Source organism: Rhamphochromis longiceps, linkage group LG2 (genome assembly GCF_057381845.1).
Source record: "Rhamphochromis longiceps isolate RC_006_pf linkage group LG2, R_longiceps_female_GT1.1, whole genome shotgun sequence".
Taxonomy (NCBI): domain Eukaryota; kingdom Metazoa; phylum Chordata; class Actinopteri; order Cichliformes; family Cichlidae; genus Rhamphochromis; species Rhamphochromis longiceps.
The window spans coordinates 29,610,537-29,629,474 of record NC_140558.1 but is presented as its reverse complement, the minus strand read 5'-3'; the positions used below and the strand labels follow the sequence as shown (position 1 = coordinate 29,629,474).

At 44.8% G+C, this 18,938-nt stretch overlaps 1 protein-coding gene across 3 annotated transcripts in view; it reads left to right on the top strand.

The window, feature by feature from the left end:
• The window catches only part of unc5a (unc-5 netrin receptor A), a 160,569-nt gene extending 142,459 nt beyond the window's left edge, over positions 1-18,110 (top strand). For all 3 annotated transcript variants that reach the window (XM_085421966.1, XM_085421961.1, XM_085421955.1), the window contains 4 exons: positions 9,935-10,084; positions 11,911-12,075; positions 12,214-12,392; positions 14,503-18,110. In XM_085421966.1, the coding sequence (XP_085278092.1) occupies positions 9,935-10,084; positions 11,911-12,075; positions 12,214-12,392; positions 14,503-14,668 (660 nt within the window). In that variant the 3' untranslated portion in view covers positions 14,669-18,110. The remainder of the gene's footprint in view (positions 1-9,934; positions 10,085-11,910; positions 12,076-12,213; positions 12,393-14,502) is intronic.
• Positions 18,111-18,938: the final 828 nt, after the last annotated feature.

Here is an 18,938-nt window from a genome sequence, read left to right as displayed (position 1 = left end):
CACAGGTAGTACTTAAAGTGTCTCACCCCCGCCACCACAGCCAACAGCTCTCGTCGTGTGACACAGTAGCGCCGCTCGCTCCTGTTCAGGACCCGGCTGAAGTACGCCACCACCTTCTCCCCTTCCGGTCCAACCTGCGACAACACCGCTCCCAGCCCCACATTACTTGCGTCAGTGTCCAGGACAAAAGGCAGGGCGGGGTCAGGGGGGGCAAGGACTGGGGACTCTGTCAGCGATCTGCGGAGGGTGTCGAACGCCTGCTGACAGTCCTGGGTCCAGATGAAGTCACGGTCCTTCTGCAGCAGGTGGAAGAGTGGTGCAGCTATGGAGGAAAAGCCCTTCACAAACCTCCTGTAATAAGACGCCAGTCCTAGGAAGCTTTTGAGCTGTTTCTGGTCTGCTGGTGTGGGCCACTCGGTAATGGTGTGAATTTTTTCCTCCAAAGTGCTGATGCCCTCACGACCCAGCTTGTGGCCCAGAAACTCCACCTCCCTCCTCATGAAGTGGCACTTGTCGGGATGCAGCTTCAGGCCTGCAGCCGCCACCCTCTCCAACACTTGTCTCAGGGCATCCAGGGCAGCATCAAAGGAGCTCCCGTGCACTAGAAGATCATCCAGGTAAACCAGACACCGTTGCCGTGGGACGCCAGCCAGCACACTGTCCATGAGCCTCTCGAAGGTCGCAGGAGCGTTGCAAAGGCCAAAACTCAGGACTTTGAACTGCCATAGTCCCCTGTTAGTGCAGAAGGCTGTCTTCGGTCTGGATTCCGGGGACAGTGGCACCTGCCAGTAGCCACTCCGCAGGTCCAGGGTGGAAAACCAGGAGGACCCGGCTACTAAGTCGAGGGACTCATCAATCCTGGGAAGGGGGTAAGAGTCTTTCTTCGTCACTTTGTTGAGTGGTCTGTAGTCCACACAGAAACGCATCCTAGGACTTTTTTTCTTAGGCACCATCACCACCGCGGAGGCCCACGGGCTATCAGATGGTTCTATGATGCCCGCCTTCATCATTTCACACAGCTCCCTGTCTGCAGCCTCCTGATGAGCCAGGGGCAGGCGGCGGGGGCGCACTTTAATAGGCTGGGCATCCCCGGTCTCAATGACGTGCTCTACCAAGTGTGTCAAGCCAACATCACTTTCTTTCAGGGCAAAAATGTCACTAAACTCTTTTAGTACCTGCCATAGACTCTCTTGCTGCTGTGGAGTCAGCCCCTCACAGTTCTTTGACCAGATACTCCTCACTGCTGAGAGCCTCTCCTCCTCCTCCTCCTCCGCTCGCTGTTCTGCTGGCGGGTCTGCAGGGGTCTCTGCGGTGGAGGTGGACGCCGCGGCAGATGCTGTGCAGACCGGGGGAGGAATAAGCGGCACCTTCTTCCCATCAGGGAGTACGAGGAGGCCTTTGCCTAAGTCCAGTACACCACCAATGGCTCGTAAAAAATCCAGCCCAAGGATGCAGGCGTCCTGCACGTCAGCCACCCAGGCAGCATAAGACACACCGAGGTCCCCCACCTTGAACTGGAACACTCCCTTCCCTCTCATTGGGGCCAGATCACCGGTCACAGTCTTAAGTTGCACGTTAGTCGGTTGTACAGCAGCTCCGGTTGGGACAATATCGGGTCGGACCAGCGTTGCATTGGATCCCGTGTCCAGCAGGGCCGTACAGGACACCCCCGCAATCGTCACTGGAACATGGCAAAAGCCGCCAACCTGGGTCCAGCCCACAGTGATGGCCGCACCGGGTGGAGGTGGCGGTGGTGTGGGGATGTCGTTCTCCCAGGCCCGTGTACTCCCGCCTACATGGGCCCGTGGGCGTTTCCCTGAACCGCTGCAAGCTTGGGGCACTGCCTGATGAGGTGTCCGACTTGTCCACATCCCCAGCAGCTCTGAGGTCGGCGGTGTGGGCCAGCCCGAGGGGAAGGCGACTGCAGCGAAGCTGTCTGCACCAAACTGCACAGGCCCGCTGGCGTCTCCATCTGTTCCACAGGTGCTGACACAGCCCTCACCACGTGTGCGTCGTCAGCGCCCCCAGAGGATCCTGCAAGCATCTCCCTCTCCAACGCTAGCTCCAGGGCTGCACTGAGTGTGGCCGGCCGAGCAAGCTGAGTTTGCATGCGGAGCTCTTTAGGGCTCAGGGCCTGCAGGAACTGGTCCCGAGCTAACTCCGCCTGCACTGATGGTGGCATGCTGTCATACGCCCTCCGGCAAAGGCACTCGACTTCATGGGCCAAAATGCGGAGGGGCTCACCTGGCAATCTGCGTCTGTTGTGGAACTCCGACCTCAGCAGCACTGGTTGGTTATACTGCCCGAAGCGCCTCTGAAGTGCTCCGACCAGAGCATTATAATCTCCCCTCTGCTCCTCGGTCAGCAGCAGCAGGCATGCAGCTGCATCCTCACACAGGCACAAAGCCAATTGGAGAGCTTTATGTTCCTCAGACCAGCCAGCTGCAACAGCTAACAGCTCGAACTGTGCGATAAACACTTCCCATGGCGTCTTGCCGCTGAACTTAGGCGTTTTTATATTCGCTGCAGCTTGCTGGGCGCCGCCATGTTTGTTTACATCACGTGACGGCGCGCCAAGCGAGGTCGACTCCTTCCCGCCGGAATCGCGGCCGCTGTGCGAACAGTTCCCGAGCCTAGTCAAACCTGGAGAAAATCCAGCCTCTGCAGACAGCCGCAGCGCCGTTTCCCTCACTCCATGGGCGGGCGAGCGCGGACGAACCTCCCTCTCCTCCGTCTCCTTCTTAATCCTGCCCGGCAACATCCTCGTCTCGTAACGGCAAGCGTCGCCGGCAACAGGGTCTCGGGCGTTCTGGGGTTCTTTTTTCTTTCTTCACTTCTGACACCAATGTAACGTTCACAAGAACCAGACGGTTGGGGTCTCAGTTTGTCCGTTTATTCGGCACATAAGTCAGCGGGTTGTTAACTCAGGGGGAAGCGCTCTCGAACTACACCTCTCTTCAGCCTGGCACACACACAGAACAACCAGGTCCCCCCCACCCCTTCCTGTACACCACCCTCACTACTTCCTGCAGCCCAACCAAACATGAATCTTAAAGGAACAACAACAGTGTGCAGAGAAAACCAACATGTCACTGTCCAGTAACACTTAACCATCGTTACAATATATATATGTTTAGCTGTGATATTCTTCACAATCTGACAGCTTTTGAAAGTCTGTATGTTTTTCTACTGAGCATAATCCAAATTTGAATAGCGGAACATTAATGAAAAATCTGTGTTTATTGATAAGTAAATGTGCTTCCTTTACACCCACATGTCTGTGTTTGTGAGGCCAGTGTTTTTTTGTACAGTTAAAAAAAACATTTAAAAAATGATTTACAAACCACCCACTCCCTGTCAGATTTTTTTTTTTTTTTTTTTACTGAGGTTGAAGCACAGATTTTTTTTTTCCCCGTATTAACCAGTACATTGTAAAAGAAACCATAATAAATACTGATGCAGTAGTGTTTCTAATAAATATCTGGATTGGATTCATTTGCTTGCTTTGGCAGTACTTGTCAGATTGAGCCACCATTTCAATTCACTCTGACTACTTGACAGATTTAAATGACATTTTATACAGCTAGGCATGATGCTCAGGTAGATTGTACGATAGCACCGTAATGTTGTCACAATTCAAATAATTTGTCCAATAATTTAAACTTAATATTCTCAGTGGCTTTGATTTTAATACTAATTAGCAAGTGATAGCATTAGCATTGCCAGTGACCGTTGTTAGCATGCTAATGGTGAAACATTGTGAAACGCAGGCTCATAGAGCATATAGTAAAGGTTTCTTGTTTAATTATTGTTGTAGCAGAAATAGTACAATTTTGTTCTGTGTTCGACTTTTGAAAGAGCTCTTTATATGCTCCCACTGACATGCTTATCGGGTTTTAGCTAACATTGCTAACAAGCGATAAGTATACGTGTGTCCCAATTCCTTCAAAGACCACAAAGGCTGGAGCAGCTGTTAATTGGGACAGTCCTGCCGACAACATGCTGCTTAGGTTGTGTATGTTAGCATGCCAATAGACAGTATAAAAAATGGACCCAGGTGCCTTGATAATCACCCATTAGTTTCTGAAATCCCGTGATGTGATAAGATGGGGTGGGACTGACTGTGAGACTGCTTATTAGTTGATTAACAATAACCAATGATTAAATGCAAAGTGGTGTATCTATGCATAGAATGAAAAATGTAAATGAAGAAGAAAATCTCTTCCCTCTGCAATAAACCTAGACCTACTACAGGGTAAGTAATGGAGGATTCATGGCCACTTGATACTGCCCTAACTGTATGCTTTATCAAATAGGAAAGTTTTAATTTAAGCCTAATCTTAAAAGTAGAGCGAGTATGCCACCTGCGGTTAAACTGACCATCTTCCACATGAAAAACTGGGACCTACCCTATATCTACACAAAAAAGGTCACCACCTGGATTTAAGCAAATAGGCAACAGCCTTCCATTGCACTCAAGGTTTAGCAAGATGACAGTGACAGGATTTATTGGACAGAAATCTTGAGAGGGCTGTTCAGGGAGCATGAGACATCATTTTCACACATGGATTGGCCACCACAGAGTCCAGACCTTAACCCCATTGAGAATCTTTGGCGTGGGCTAGAGAAGACTTTACGCAACAGTCTGACTCTCGCAGCATTAATACAAGATCTTGGCACAAGAGTAATGCATCTCTAGACAGAAATAAATGTTGTAAATAACTCATCAAGTCTAAACATGATCCAGGGAAATATTAGTGGGACTTGTTTCTTCGAGCAGGGCAGTGTATATGATTATAATCTAGTGCAAGGTTCTCATCAGAGATGATTTTGGTGTACTTGTACACTTTCCCTATTAAAAATACTTAGTAGCTAAAATAAATTTGTGATAAACTAAACACGTGTAATATTGCACTGAAATACAAGATGGAGTGAAGAGATTTAAAATAACTTCAGTATCTTATGGTAGGGTAACTTGGCTGGCTCAGTTTAACTCCTGGCATGATGCTTACTTTTTCCCATAACCGCTATCAATTCAGACTGATATTGAGCTTAACAGTTTGCATTGTTTTGTAGTAATTGCCTGTTATAATAGGCCTATGCTGCTAGGCAATTCACATGATGCACTAAGCATCTCTTCTTCTCTTATCTCTTTTCACACTCTGTGTTTATACACCACTTTAATCATTAGTAATTATTAATCTCTGGCTCTCGTCCACAGCGTGTCACCCCTAACTGTTTACAGAAGATGACTTCCCCTTCCATGAGCCTGGTTCTGCTGGAGGTTTATTCCTGTTAAAAGGGAGTTTTTACTTCCCACTTTCACCAAGTGCTTGCTCAAAGGGGGTCATCTGACTATTGGGGTTTTCTCTTAACCTTACAATATAAAGTGCCTTGAGGCAACTGTTGTTGGCACCGTGCAAATATAATTGAAGTAAATAGTTGACAGATCACCAACATAAAAGATCATCTTAAAAAACAAAGCATCATAAATACTTTTTGACTCGGATAAATTTGCTTAGATGTAGCAGCCATTAAAACTGGTGCCAAAAGGAATGGCTGCCTGGCAATAAAAGGGCACGGTTGCCAAGATACAAGGGGTGGCTTATCTTGTGTGTCACGTGTATACAGGTGTTTGTCTAATTAATCATTGTTGTACCTTTATGTGGTTTTTAGATGCTGAGGTAAAAGTGAACTCTCTTTGTACTCCTGGTGTTTTATTTCCAACTGCAGATTTACTCCCTCATCAGTAACACCTTACGAGTCCAATACATTTAGCTTCTCTGTCTCCCTGTTGTAGAAATGTATGTTCCAGGATTTAAATGGGTGTTTAATTGATGTCTTGCTGGTTAAATAGTGGCCCCTGGATTCTTTTTGTACAGTGTTTGACCTCGAGCAATGATTCTTATTTGCGTTAAAAAGGGCTCATAAACTGTTTATGTGCTCCCACTATGACGTTTCCTTGCTAGCTGCTGAGCAGCGAGCCATGTTTGAGCGGAAACTTTTTAGCTTTTCTGTAACAGAGAAGAGAAAAGCAGCATGTACGGAGTGAAATACAAACTGTTTTTTTTTTCTGATCCCTCCATTACAAAAGTTACTGGCAACAAATTCTAGAAGAAAAACAGAAGAGCATAGCCCAGTAATTGCTGGCATTAAGTTAAACAAGACAGTCAGCTTTATCACTGAGCCCAGCTGAGAAATTGTTTCCATATTATATTTCTGTGTTCCTGTGTGCTTTTTTTCTCCCGTCCTGCTCTGTGATTTATTAAGCAGAATGCACATCTTTTCCCTTGCAAACACAGTCCCCATTTATAACTGAGCAGACAAGTCCCTTCTATTTGTAGTTATTAATCAGAGTTGACTGTAGCGGGCACGGCCACTGGAGCTCAGACCGATAGACTCTCAGTCAGAGAGGAAAAGCCTGTCACATCCTGCTGACAAATACACAGATTTATGGAGCCCACATAGCCAGGCTACTCTCTATAAACAAATGCATTTGCCTGAAAAGAGCAGCTCTGAAAATGGATATTCACTATGAATGCACATTTTTAAACACGATGACACCGTGTCGCCGAGAGTGAGGGGCTGAGGACGAGTTTATGAGGATCTTACCGCCCGTGTGCATGTATAGCTCCATGTTTCGGATGACATGTAGCTTGACTAATTAACTGATCAAAGGCTACTCATAATCTCCATTAGAGCTGGTTGTGTTAATCAGTTTGCTACACACAAAGCCGGCACAACACAAGGCCACAAGAAGCAGCTTGGCCTTGCTGTGAGGGGAAAGTCTGCAGCTTCGTGCCAGTCCGGTTCTTAATATATACGCCTCTGCTAATACTTTGATTTGTTTCGTTTGTGTTTCCACCCGGCATCCAAGGCTGGCTGTTCTTTTCTGTCGCAGGAGAGCGTTCGGTGCAGCCACTAACCTCTTTCTGTCATCACCAGCCCGGAGAGATTAGCTGTATGAGTGTCTCTTGTTTCCTGGTGGAGCCCGGCCCCCAGTCCATTACAGTCCCAGCTCTGGTCCATGCCGAAGGGATGGGTGGAGAGTGGGGTGAGGGGACATGAGTGAGCGTATAAAGGGGGTTGAAGTCATAGAAAACTGTGGCCATGATTGCAGTAATCCTGTTATCTCTCTTGCTAAAGCTGGCCACTCTAGTGACCTGGAGACACAAATGTTAAGCTGCCTCTGTCTCTCTCCTCTCCTGCTCCTGCTCTTTTCACTCCTCCCTGCTCTATCTCACTCTCTTTAGCCAGCCTCATTGAATGTCAGGGGGTGGTCTTGGCTTTGCCTGACTCTAAATTCACAGTCTTCACACACACCCCAGGCTATCTCGAATTCCGTCAGAACAAAAGGGGTTTTTCTCCTGCGGTACTTGAACTTCTTGCCCATCTCATGCATCTTAATGTTCCCATAGCTGTACAGGTTCAGGGCGCCTTAGGAGAAAACAGCTCTTATTATATTCCCCTGAATTGGGGGAAACAAAACTGAGCTGGTGCAATCATGATTAATATGTGATTTGATAAACTAATTCCAAACCTTGCATTGTTTTCCTCCCAGAAAGAGTAAATAATACGGTCAAATTTAGCTTCTCATCTATTAGCTCGCTCACACTGTCATTTGTTAACAGGATAATGGGGCGTAAAGAGGGCCATTATTCTCTCAGTCCAGAACATATGCTGAAATCCTGCAGAAAAAAGCCACTCTGCAACACACACAGTCACAGCCACTCGGACGCACACAAACAACATGCGGGCGAGACGGTGTCATTTTGAAAGCGAGGACATGAGCACACTTTAAAGGAGCAAATGCATCATCCCGTGTTGTTCAACCCCCCCCCCCTCAGTGTCCCTGTCAGGTAGCAAGAGAATCATGTCCCAGACCCTGTTTTGATTGTAATCAAGTGTGCCGGCCTTGAACCTGACGTGCTGCTAGGCGGCTCGAGTTAGTATTCATTCTAGTCGCCACATTTGATAATAGGATAATTGGCATTCTGCACTCGTTCTGCTGCTAGCGGGGCTATAGATCTGTTCTATAGGTCAAAACCTGATCAAAGTCCAACACCCAATTTGCAATGCTAATCGCCGCCCAACAAATAATTGTGCTTAAGAACTGTTTAAATGAACCTCTCTGGAAGCCCACATAATGTGGCTTTTGTATCTGTAAGAGACATAATAGCAGAGGGCTTTTCTGTGGAGAACGCGCTGCCCTCTGTTATTAACTCATTAGACCTCGACGCTTTGATTCAGCGCCATTGTCTGACCTTCCCTCTCTGAGTAAGTGGACTGGGTAACATCACAAGACTCTTGTCTGGCAGAGCATGGAGGAGTATATTCCAGCTAGATGCATACATTCAGATCATTTTAGATTTTTTTTTTTTTTTTTATGGTTTAAAATAAAAAAAAAGGTAAACCGATGCAAATTCGGGAATCAATCTAGATAATCACAAGGGGCATAATAATCATGTTAACAAGAAGATAAGCACAAAGCAAACATGGAAATTAACAATGCGGCGAACAAACAGTGAAATTCAATTGTCGGCCTGAACCAAAAATTGCTCATTCGTCAAAGGGGAGCGCACATGAAATAACGCAGGTAGAGATTCCAAATGGATAATTAACAGCTTTCTTTCCATTATAATTGGAATCAGTCTAGCCTGTTCCTGGGAAAGAAGGCAGAAAATTGAATCAGTGTTGTGCAGATAGAAATTACCACCATTCTCCACCTTAATTGGATGTCTTTGCTGAACTCATATCATGGGCAACCATGCTGGCATGCAGCGTTCAACATATGGCAGCCATCTATACGCACTTCGCCCTCTCGGAGCTGTTGTCTTTGAGGTACGACTCCGAGGAGCGCCCGGGCTGACTGTTTTCCTTCTGCTGCCATCTTGTTTCCCCTCCTCAGACAGATTAAAAGAACATGTCTTATTTTGGAGGTCTTTTCACACCACTAATTTCAGAGGCCTGTTTTCTCTGTTGTAGTATGCTCCTGTGATTGGAGTATGAGGCAGCACATGTGAATGGCAACCAAAGCGCTGGATTTCTGAGGACATGTTCAGCACAAAGCATCCAGCTCAAAGCGAATTGATAAATCAGAGGCAAATGTGCCGGATATTATCATCCCATTCCAGATGGTCATTTGGATGGCAACAAATGGTCCACTGAGCAAGTACCACAGAGATTAAAATATTAAGCATGCATTTACAAATCTCTACTGGCACAAAAACAAAAATGAAATTAAGGAGATTCGCCATGCGAGAACAATGAGCAGTTGACTAATGGCTCGTTCACTTACTTCATCACAGCCCAGGTAGCCAGTAGGCTGGGAATGGCTACAGTTCCTGCATGCTAATGCAGATGCAGAAAACACTGGCATATACAAACCGAGGCAGAGGATCAACCTTGCGATGACATTAAAGCACCGTGGAGACGAGTCGGTCCAGTCCTTTGTGGCCGCACGCAGAGACACTATCTTCTTTTCCTCAGATGTACTGTACCCCTGCCTCATGCTCATGCTGTGTGTGTGTGTGTGTGTGTGTGTGTGTGTGTGTGTGTGTGTGTGTGTGTGTGTGTGTGTGTGTGTGTGTGTGTGTGTGTGTGTGTGTGTGTGTGTGTGCGCAAACAGGCCTTTGTGTGTATCTCTCTGTTTGAGTTAAATCTATTCAGTGTCTCCACCATGTCTTTGTGTATTTCTTTGGACGTGCACCCGTGTGTGTGTGTGTGTGTGTGTGTGTGTGCGCTGATACATTTTTATTCCAAAGCGGTACCGTTTTGTGTGCGTGAGTGATGCACCAGACAAAGTGTAAACAGCAAACAGTTATGGATTGTTTTTACACGTTTTCACTTACCTCTGCGAGTGTGTTGGTAAATGTACCTCCCCCTCTCATCCCCGAGCCCTGACACCTTTTCTCGCCTCTTTCTCTTTGATCAGGAGGTGATGCAGATGGAGCGGCAGCTCGGGGGTCGGCTGATTGACGAGCCTCACGTCCTGCTTTTCAAAGACAGTTACCACAACCTGCGCCTGTCCATCCATGACATGCCCCAGGCGCACTGGAGGAGCAAGCTGCTAGCCGGCTACCAGGTGCGTTGGGCTGCCCTTGAGGGGCTGCAGGGGCAGGGAGTCGCTCTGGATCAGTGCGGGAGTAAGGAGATTTAATACAAGTGCCTGGCCGAATCTGTTAAATTTGTTTACCGGCAGTAATAAGGCCGTCAAATGTGTTTGTTTATGAGCTCAATTTAAAATCTATGCCGTTTGTTAGTTTAAATTAGCCATCCAGAAAAGTAAAAAATGAATTGAACGCATGTTAACAAAAGTTAAAAAGTTACTGACTATTCAGAAGCTATTTGGGAGAAACTTTTTTTATTGTTAATGAGGCTTCGTGGTCTCCTAATGTCTCTGGAAAGTTGTTTTTCATTAGAGTTGGGCCAGACTTGTTAATTAAGCATGTTTTGGTTTGGCTTCAGTTGATCACTTTAAAGATTCACACAAAGGAGTGTTTCTAAGTCTGTTACTGCAGGACTCTGCTGTCCAATAACCTTTTCTGTTCTTGGCACACTTTGGAACTTAGTCATTTGTCAGAGTAGAGGGAACCTTTTTACTTTTTTTTGGGGGGGGTGTGTGCACCCCTGTGCCTAGACCGCGAGTGTGCACGTAGTGTATACATGTGCATAGAGGAGCTGAATTGCGTGCACTAACTCAGGGCTGCAAGCTGATTGATTATACTAGCTGTCGCTCTCTCAAAGGGGGCTCGTATGAAATATAGAGCGGTATGTAAATATCTCGAACTTTGCAACCTGAATTTTGGATCGGCTCCACCTTACTGCACTCCCCGCACCTGCGCGTGGCCAGTTACACTGCAGCCCGACGTATGCACACACAAGGGATGTTCCAGGACTAGAAAATGTTCTGGCTGTAACTATGTGAGCATTGAGTACCGGGTCCCCAATGAGAGCATGCAGACTGTGCCAAGCAAGCAAGGCGGCAACAATGCACCCAGAACAGAGGCTTATTCCTCTGGACTGTGCCTGTTCATTTGGAAGTGTTATTCCCCTCTCAGCAGTGCAGTCAAAAAGGCCTTTAGTCTCCCTGGGGCCCATGAAGACTTCTGTGTGTTTCACTCGGCTGCTCTGTTGCCAGTCTGCCTGGGTAACAGTGCCCCCATTTGGTTAGTAGGATGTGCTGCAGGCCACACTTCTTTTCGACTGAGAACCCTGGTAGCCGTTGAACTCTGGTAAAGCGAGGAGTTAGTGTGCACTTTTTTCCCCCCCTCTTTCTCCAGCATTACAACAGTGCTTCTCCTGGGTTATGCAAACAAGTCATGAATATGCAGCAGACGAGAGAGGGGGTAGAAATTGCAAAGACTCCCTGGTATCCGTTTGCTAGACAGAAGCTGAAGCCGATACAGCAGCTATTGAGTATGCTTATGCATTCGCCGCGTGATGTGCTTTAGCTTTAAAGTAGTGGTGTGATATTTCAGCATTTACACTAACGCCACCATTTATATATCTGCCTGAAAGTTAGTACAAAGCTAAAGCAAGTTAATGAAAATAGATGAAAAGGAAAAAAAAAAATGCTTCCATTGCCAGCGTGACAGATTGCGCGTGTAATCTATTAAAATCCAAAGTTTGATTTCTTCTGTTATCAGCAGAGTCAGGCTGGCAGCTCTTAACTCCTATTAAAGATTCTATTTGTCAGTAACAGCGCATTTATTCCCTTTAACTTAATTGAACGTTGTCATTCCGCTGCCTCAGATATACTTAGCCATAATGATGGCAGCTTATGTCAGTGTAATTAATGATAATCTCAGTGTATTCTAGGCAGGCGGTCGTGTTGTGGCGCGTTTCAGACATGCAGTTCTGACTGTGCTGCTGCATGTGCTTCTTTTTTTCCTTCTTCTTCTACTGCAGGAGATCCCGTTCTACCACATCTGGAACGGTTCCCAGCGGTACCTGCACTGCACGTTCACTCTGGAGCGGCTCAGCCTCAGCACCTGCGAGCTCACCTGCCAGCTGTGTGTGTGGCAGGTGGAGGGGGAGGGACAGAGCTTTAGCCTGGACTTTAACATTGCCAAGGTAACGTTCGTTCTGCTCACTTAAAAGCTGCGGTTGATTATGCCGCAGCTACTATTTATCATTTTGGGTATTTGTAAAGGAGATGATTTTTCTGCTGAGCTCAGAAAACCTGTGTGGCTTTTTGTCCCCCCTTTCCAGGACACTCGAGCGTTGGACTCTGAGTTTCTGTTAATGGACAGTAACGCCACAGCTCTGGCGGGACCCAGCGCCTTTCAGATCCCGTACCTCATCAGGCAGAAGATCTGCAGCAGCCTGGACGCCCCCTGTCCCAACGGAGCCGACTGGAGAATGCTAGCACAAAGACTTAAACTCGAGAGGTAAAGATCAGCTTTACAATAACGCCTTATCTGATTGCTGATCTGATCGTTGTCAAGGCATGTCGGAGCCGGCGGCTTAGCTTTGAAAGCTCTGAAGAAATTCTGATGAGCCTTATTTATCCAAACCTCTTGGAAGTGAGGTTTCACAGCAGAGTTATGCACAATATGTGAATACAGCTCACTCAAAATAATGATAGTAAAGAGGTGTACTAATACAGATGTTGGCAGAAAAACTGTGAAATTTCAGTAATCAAGCACAATCGGTGTGGAGTGATTCACCTCAGCGGAGTGTTTTTCCTAAAGTTCAGGTAAACAGAGTAATGCTTTAGCAAGCTAATCCTCTTTTGACACAGCTAGTATTATAGGATTAATGCAGACTTGATGGATACAGCTATCATTTCTGCAAGAAAACATGACCCCCTTCTTCATTTCTCCCTCAGAAACAGGTAAGAAGCTTAAAGTCTGCAGCTAAACTTCTACCTGCTACATTCTGCTTAACAGCTGTAATTGGAAATGCAGCGAGCTAGCTGCCCATCAGCGGCAGGGAGGGGAGGGGGGGGGGGGGGGGGATAAAGTTGGAATAGGTTTGGATCTGTGCCGACCACTTCGTTCTCACAGCTACTGTACTCTATCACCAAAGCACCTGTAACAAGAGCGTAGTCGGGCATTGATCTCTTATCCTCCAATTTAATTTCTACCTGGTAATGAAATCAAATAGGTACACTTAATTTGTCCAATCAACTTTTATTTACCCCAATTAATCACAAATTGAATTGATGCACTACAGGTTTAATTAGCAATGTTTTGCTCAACATAATCAATTCTCATTTAGACCTCAGGAAGGAACAACTGCTCCGTTGTTTGATCTGTCCTTAACAACGTGTTTTCCTCAAAAGGCTGCAGCTCCTTGGCATTCTGTCATGCTGCATTTCTGTGTTTGTTTCTGCGCGTGTAAAGTGTTCAGACCGAGCGGAACGGGACCAATCAATAAAACTTAAAATGCCAAGAACCTTTTATTTGATCTTTCTTTCCCAGGACGGTACGAGCGGCTGCGTCTGAGCCATACAAGATAAGCTCTTGTTTCACGCGGCGAGGTGAATAAGCAGGGTTGACACATTTGTTTCTTTTTTTTAAACTTTAATAATGACACAGAGGTTCATTCCCAAAAGATTTTTTTTTTTGACCAACGCTCCTCTTTGTTGCGTTGTCCTGATGCAGAGCCAGAGCCGTTCACGTTCTATAAAATCCAATTGACTTAAAATAGCACGGTGACGATGTGTTCCCGGTGCTTGTGTCCTACCGCTGCACTCACGTGTTTATAACCTCCACATAATGCTTCACCAGACAAACAGAAACACACGAGGAAGTCTGACTCCGTCTGACCTTTCTCAAGGTGAAAAAGGCTCGGTGGCATTTTCCTGTCTCCCCTTTCCCCCCTCACCGAAACACCCACACGGCACGGTGATTCTTTGTGCTTTACATCGTTCTCCTTTTTAATGTCATGTGGGTTCTACATAAGAGTTAAAGCCCCGGACATTTGGAAAAACAGAGAAATGCCATTTAATCAAACAAGCATCTTCGGCTACCGCGGGGATAAGGTCCCACTCAACATCAAATATCCAGCTGACTCGGGCCACTGCTTTGTTGTCATTGATTGGGTTTGATCATAAAGGTTCTGCTCCCAAAATAGAAAAGGTCACTTCCGACTTAACTGTGAAAGTCTATATAGGATTTACTATATGGGATTTTGGGGCCAATTTCAACATCAAATAAAGAGGGAATGAGGGTTGTGGAGTTAAGCTTCAAATGAGAATTGTTAGAGAGTCTGTACGTAACGGCAGTTTCGAGAGCTCCGACTGTGTTCTTGTAGCTTTTATCATTTTTTTACTTAGTGCGCCGACACTAGATATCAGGATGTAGCAATATAACCCACAATAAAACCTGACATTGACAGAGTTAGAAGAAGAGGCAGCACAATAAAATACCCGGTGAAAGGTTTTCCTGACACTCTTTAGGTGGAGAGAAAATGAGAGGCTCTGCTTTCTGATGTGTGCGCGTTGCTTGATTTAATTAATTTTCTGTGTTCTCTGCTCTCTCTCTCACCCCGCAGACACATGAGTTTCTTTGCATCCAAAGCAAGCCCAACCTCTGTGATCCTGGACCTATGGGAGGCGCAACATTTCCACAGCGGCAACATCAACCAGCTGGCCACGGTCATGGCCGACATCGGCAAACAGGAAGCCATGATATTCCTGGTCTCCGATGGCGAGTGCTAACCTAGAAAAGAGGGACAGACTGGTGCCGAGGAAAAGTACACAACGTGATACACTAATACGCATTCTTACACACATAAAAAAACAATAACTGCAGCGGGAATCGAAGAACAGAGCTGTCCCAGCGTTCCTTTTCTTCACTTTAGAAGATAAGAAAGTGTTTATGTAGGATTGAGTCCCTATTTCCCATGAAACACAGTAAAAATCTTTAAATGACAGACCAAATGAGGAACAAGGGGGTAGAGTTTGGGTGTGTGTGTGTTTGGGGAAAACGTATTCACAGACTCAGTAGAGAAAGTACCTTTTATTTCCCATCAAAGACCCAAGTTAAATTAGTCCATACCCTAGTTCTGCTGCAAAGGTAACATCAAATTAACTCTTCTAAACAGGCCGCGTACGGCTTAACAAGGAGCAATATGCAAATGTAACGCTATTAGTAATGGCCAATATTGCAAATTCAGTCGTTAATTTTTGAACTTGGATTCAAAAACCGTGTGTTTTTAAACAGTCAGTTAAAAGGAAGGTGGCAAAAAAGGGTGCAGGTCATTTCAGGTTAAAGAGAACCAGCAACATATGCAATTGGCAGGTTCGTCACATGACATCAACTCAGAAGATTAGCCCACTTTTTTTTTTTCTTTACCTTTTTTATTTTATTTTAAAGCAACCTAGTGAGACTGTGTGCGTGTGTGAGTCACATAATCTGTTTAACACACAGACGGCTTGTAGCAGATTCTGGACTTGCTGGTTTAAAAACAGTGTGTCTGAGCCCCCCAAAAACCCATCTCATGTAGTTTGTGTGTGCGCGTTTGTGTGTGTTGTAGTCCAGCCGGTATCACTATTGTGAATCTAACATCTTGATCCAGTGAGACGCTTTGGAGCTTTTCCTCCTTTTAAATCGATATATGTGAGGTTTGAGTTCTCTGGATCCCTTTTTTTTTTGAAGTGATTAATATCTTGACTTAAAGTCATATTTTAAAGGAAATTTCTATTTAAAGCCTTCTGATTTTGATCCATAAGGTTTCCACATTTTATATTACCCCAATCGTTCATCGTGGCGTTTCTCTGTTTTAAATTCCACAGCTTAATGAAGAGGCCATAGGGCCGAGAGGCACGCCGACTGCACGTGTGCAAACGCTGAATGTCGTCAAAGCTCATTTCTAAAATGACATTTTCCTCTTGATTACATTGATTTTTGTAGTCTAAAAACATGGCCCGAAGGGTTATTATTCCATATGAATTATGTAGAGCACTTTCCCTCAGAAAAATCTGACAACAAATTCTTCAAAATCATCACAAGATTACTCATGTTGAAAGGGTAATTGTGCAGCTTTGTTTGTATTATTCATAAAGCAATGTTGGTGGGAATTCTGCATTTGCTGTGTGGCAAACAGTATTTCCACATCAGAGAGAAGCCCATCTCTCAGATAAAATAAAGAGCAGCTTTTTCATAATGTCACCCCCTCTGCTCACAAATAGATGCTTTGAAAGGAATTTTTTTTTGGCTATCTGTATCCAGACAGCAACAATTATCCAATAGATTCATGCAAAAATCCATAAACTGCAGCGGCGCATTTGCATTCTGTCGTATTTCACTAACAGTATTTTTCTTTTTCTCGTAACGAATCTGTCAAACAAACACAAAAATTTCTCGTTTAGCAATTTTCCTTCGGTGAGGTGTGAGCAGTCCCAAACTAGCCATAGGTTCTCTCTATGTCTGCCTCAGGGTTGCATGTGAAGTTGTCTGTTCAAAGCTATAATGAAAACCCCGCCCCTTTTCATTCAAACAGCGAGGACGGCCCAATCCTGCGGGCTCGAATGGTTTTTAACCTTTAAGATGAAATGATTGTCAGATTTTTTGGAATGTACATTAGTTTCCTTGTAGCAGGCAGAAAGTTTGACTTTCTTTTTATACCGTCGCCCATCGCCTTGCTCGTTTAACCCATCTCGTTAAACCACATCTCCCCTCAGAGTCCCGTTACCAGTTTATATAAAGATGCCGTGAAAATGATCCGAAACTCAAAATCTTTTCACGTTGAATCAGATCGCCGTGCATAATTTGTAAATACTTTTCTATACCAGCCGTGTGCTGTCACTTTGCATACTGTATATCAGCAGAATTGTTAACCAAAGTTTTCTGAATATCATTTCGAGGGCCACCGCGTGTCCACGAATCCACTGTTTTCTAGAGTAGTTGTCTCTTTCATTGTCTTTCCTTTTTCCCTCATTTTAAGGCATCTCAATGCAGTTTGTTTACGCAGTACTCTGTGTCACCTTATCACTTTGTAAACAAATGTAAATTATATTTTAATATGAAGCCAAAAAAGACACTTAACTGGCGCAGCATTTGTCAAGTCTAAAACCGTGACGTGTTTGCCTATATACTGTTGTTTGGCGATCTAGCAGACTATTTGCAGTGTTAAGGGTTTCGAGACTGTTTCACAGGAAAGCTTTCTGTCGACGTTTTGTTCGTCCTTAACTCTGCGCACCTGATGATTTCTGTAACTAAGCATTTAAAAATCCAAGGTGGAAACTGTCACTTGTGCTTAACGAGTCACCGCGCGGGCTGCGTGGCTAATTGGAGAGTGAGGGCGTCGGTTAGGCACGTTTAGATGAGCCACGGCAGCTGTACAGTCAGAGCGCATGTGTGTGTTTCTTCATCCCCCTCCGTCATCGTCTTGGATATGTTGCCTAAGCACATTTCAGTAATGTAATTCACCAGCCGCCAGGATGTTGAGCATCTTATCTTCACATCTAGCTCATCCGACAAATCTAACAATTCTGCTATGACTCAGTGTGTGTGCGTGTGTGTGCGATGAATACAGTTTGAGAGAAAACCCAGGCCTGATAATTCTGTGTAAGTAACATACAAGCTTTGTTCAAGGGTTTATACTGTCAGTTCACCCCTGTGTTATGGGGAGAAATGTAACATCTCAGCACTGTACTTTTTGTGTCACTCATTACTATTCAGTGTCAAGGATGTATTTGAGTGTGTGTGTGAGAGAGATTGGGTGTGTGCATACCTCCCCGTCACTCTTACTAAACTGTTTTCTTTTTGAAGTAAGAACAATAGCCTTCTGTACTTGTGAATGGTTTTTTCTCTTTAGTTCCTTGATTCAATGTTCCTTGCCTTTCTGCAAGTCAAAAATGCTGTATTTATTACATGCCACAGCGCTTATGCAATTGTATAATCCTCCTTTATGTTCCTTTGTTTTTAACCTTTTTTTGTGTTCCCTATCATTAATGTAAATTGTTGTCGAAACTTTTGTGGCGATGGAAAAACTTCTGCTAAGGGAGATTTTCTGTACTTTTTTGGACAATGATATGGATTTGTGGGTAGAATTTTGGAAATTCGTTTCTAAGTGCTTTCAAGTATTTACTTGGCCTTATGTATATATATATATATATCTATCTATGACATTTCAGAAAGGTATGTATAGTAATTCAATCCGAAAATTGTTGTAAATAAATTATATATTGTTAAATCAAGGCCTGGATCTTTTACTTGAAAAGGTGTCTCTAGTTTGAGAGTTGGATCTTTTATGAAATGCGTCTGTTGTTCTTCTTGCCATGGGATTAAATGCAAAGCTTTTTGGCTGATTAACCTGGAGCCTTTCCTGCTACGGTGAAGGGATCCAGTGGTTCTGTGTGGGAAATTTTGCTGTCATAGTTTGGATCATCTTGTCCCCTGAGATGGAAATGTCAATGTCAATCACTACTGAGTCATCATTTTTACCTTATGATGAAACATTTCTGTCCTGATGGTCTCTTCCAGGATGACTGTACTCCCACTCATAGCACACAAGGGCTCACTGAATAGTATGACTCATTGAGTATGACCTTCGTACATCACCTTTTTATTAAACTTACTCCGGAGCTTGTCATCGGAGGAAAGGGTACGCTGAGGGCAGGTCGCCAGTCTATTGCATAGCTAACACAGATGACTATTCACACCTAAGGTCAAATAAGCTAACAAGCATGGCTTTAGACTGTGGAAGGAAACTGGAGTAGCTGGAGAAAATCCTTATGTTGTGAAATGGTGCTGATTTTACTAGATTTGAGAAATACCCTCCTTATAGCTCATAACACTGAAAGTTCAAACTAAACCAGGAAAAAAGAAAACTCCAAACAAAATAAGTAGAAAACAGAACTATGACTCTGTTCAAAAGCCAAGAGTTTCAGAGCAAATAAGTTATTTGCCCTACAAAAATTATTTATTCAGTTTATTTTCAATCTGTATATTTCCCCCTGGTTATCTACACCCCACCAGCAATAA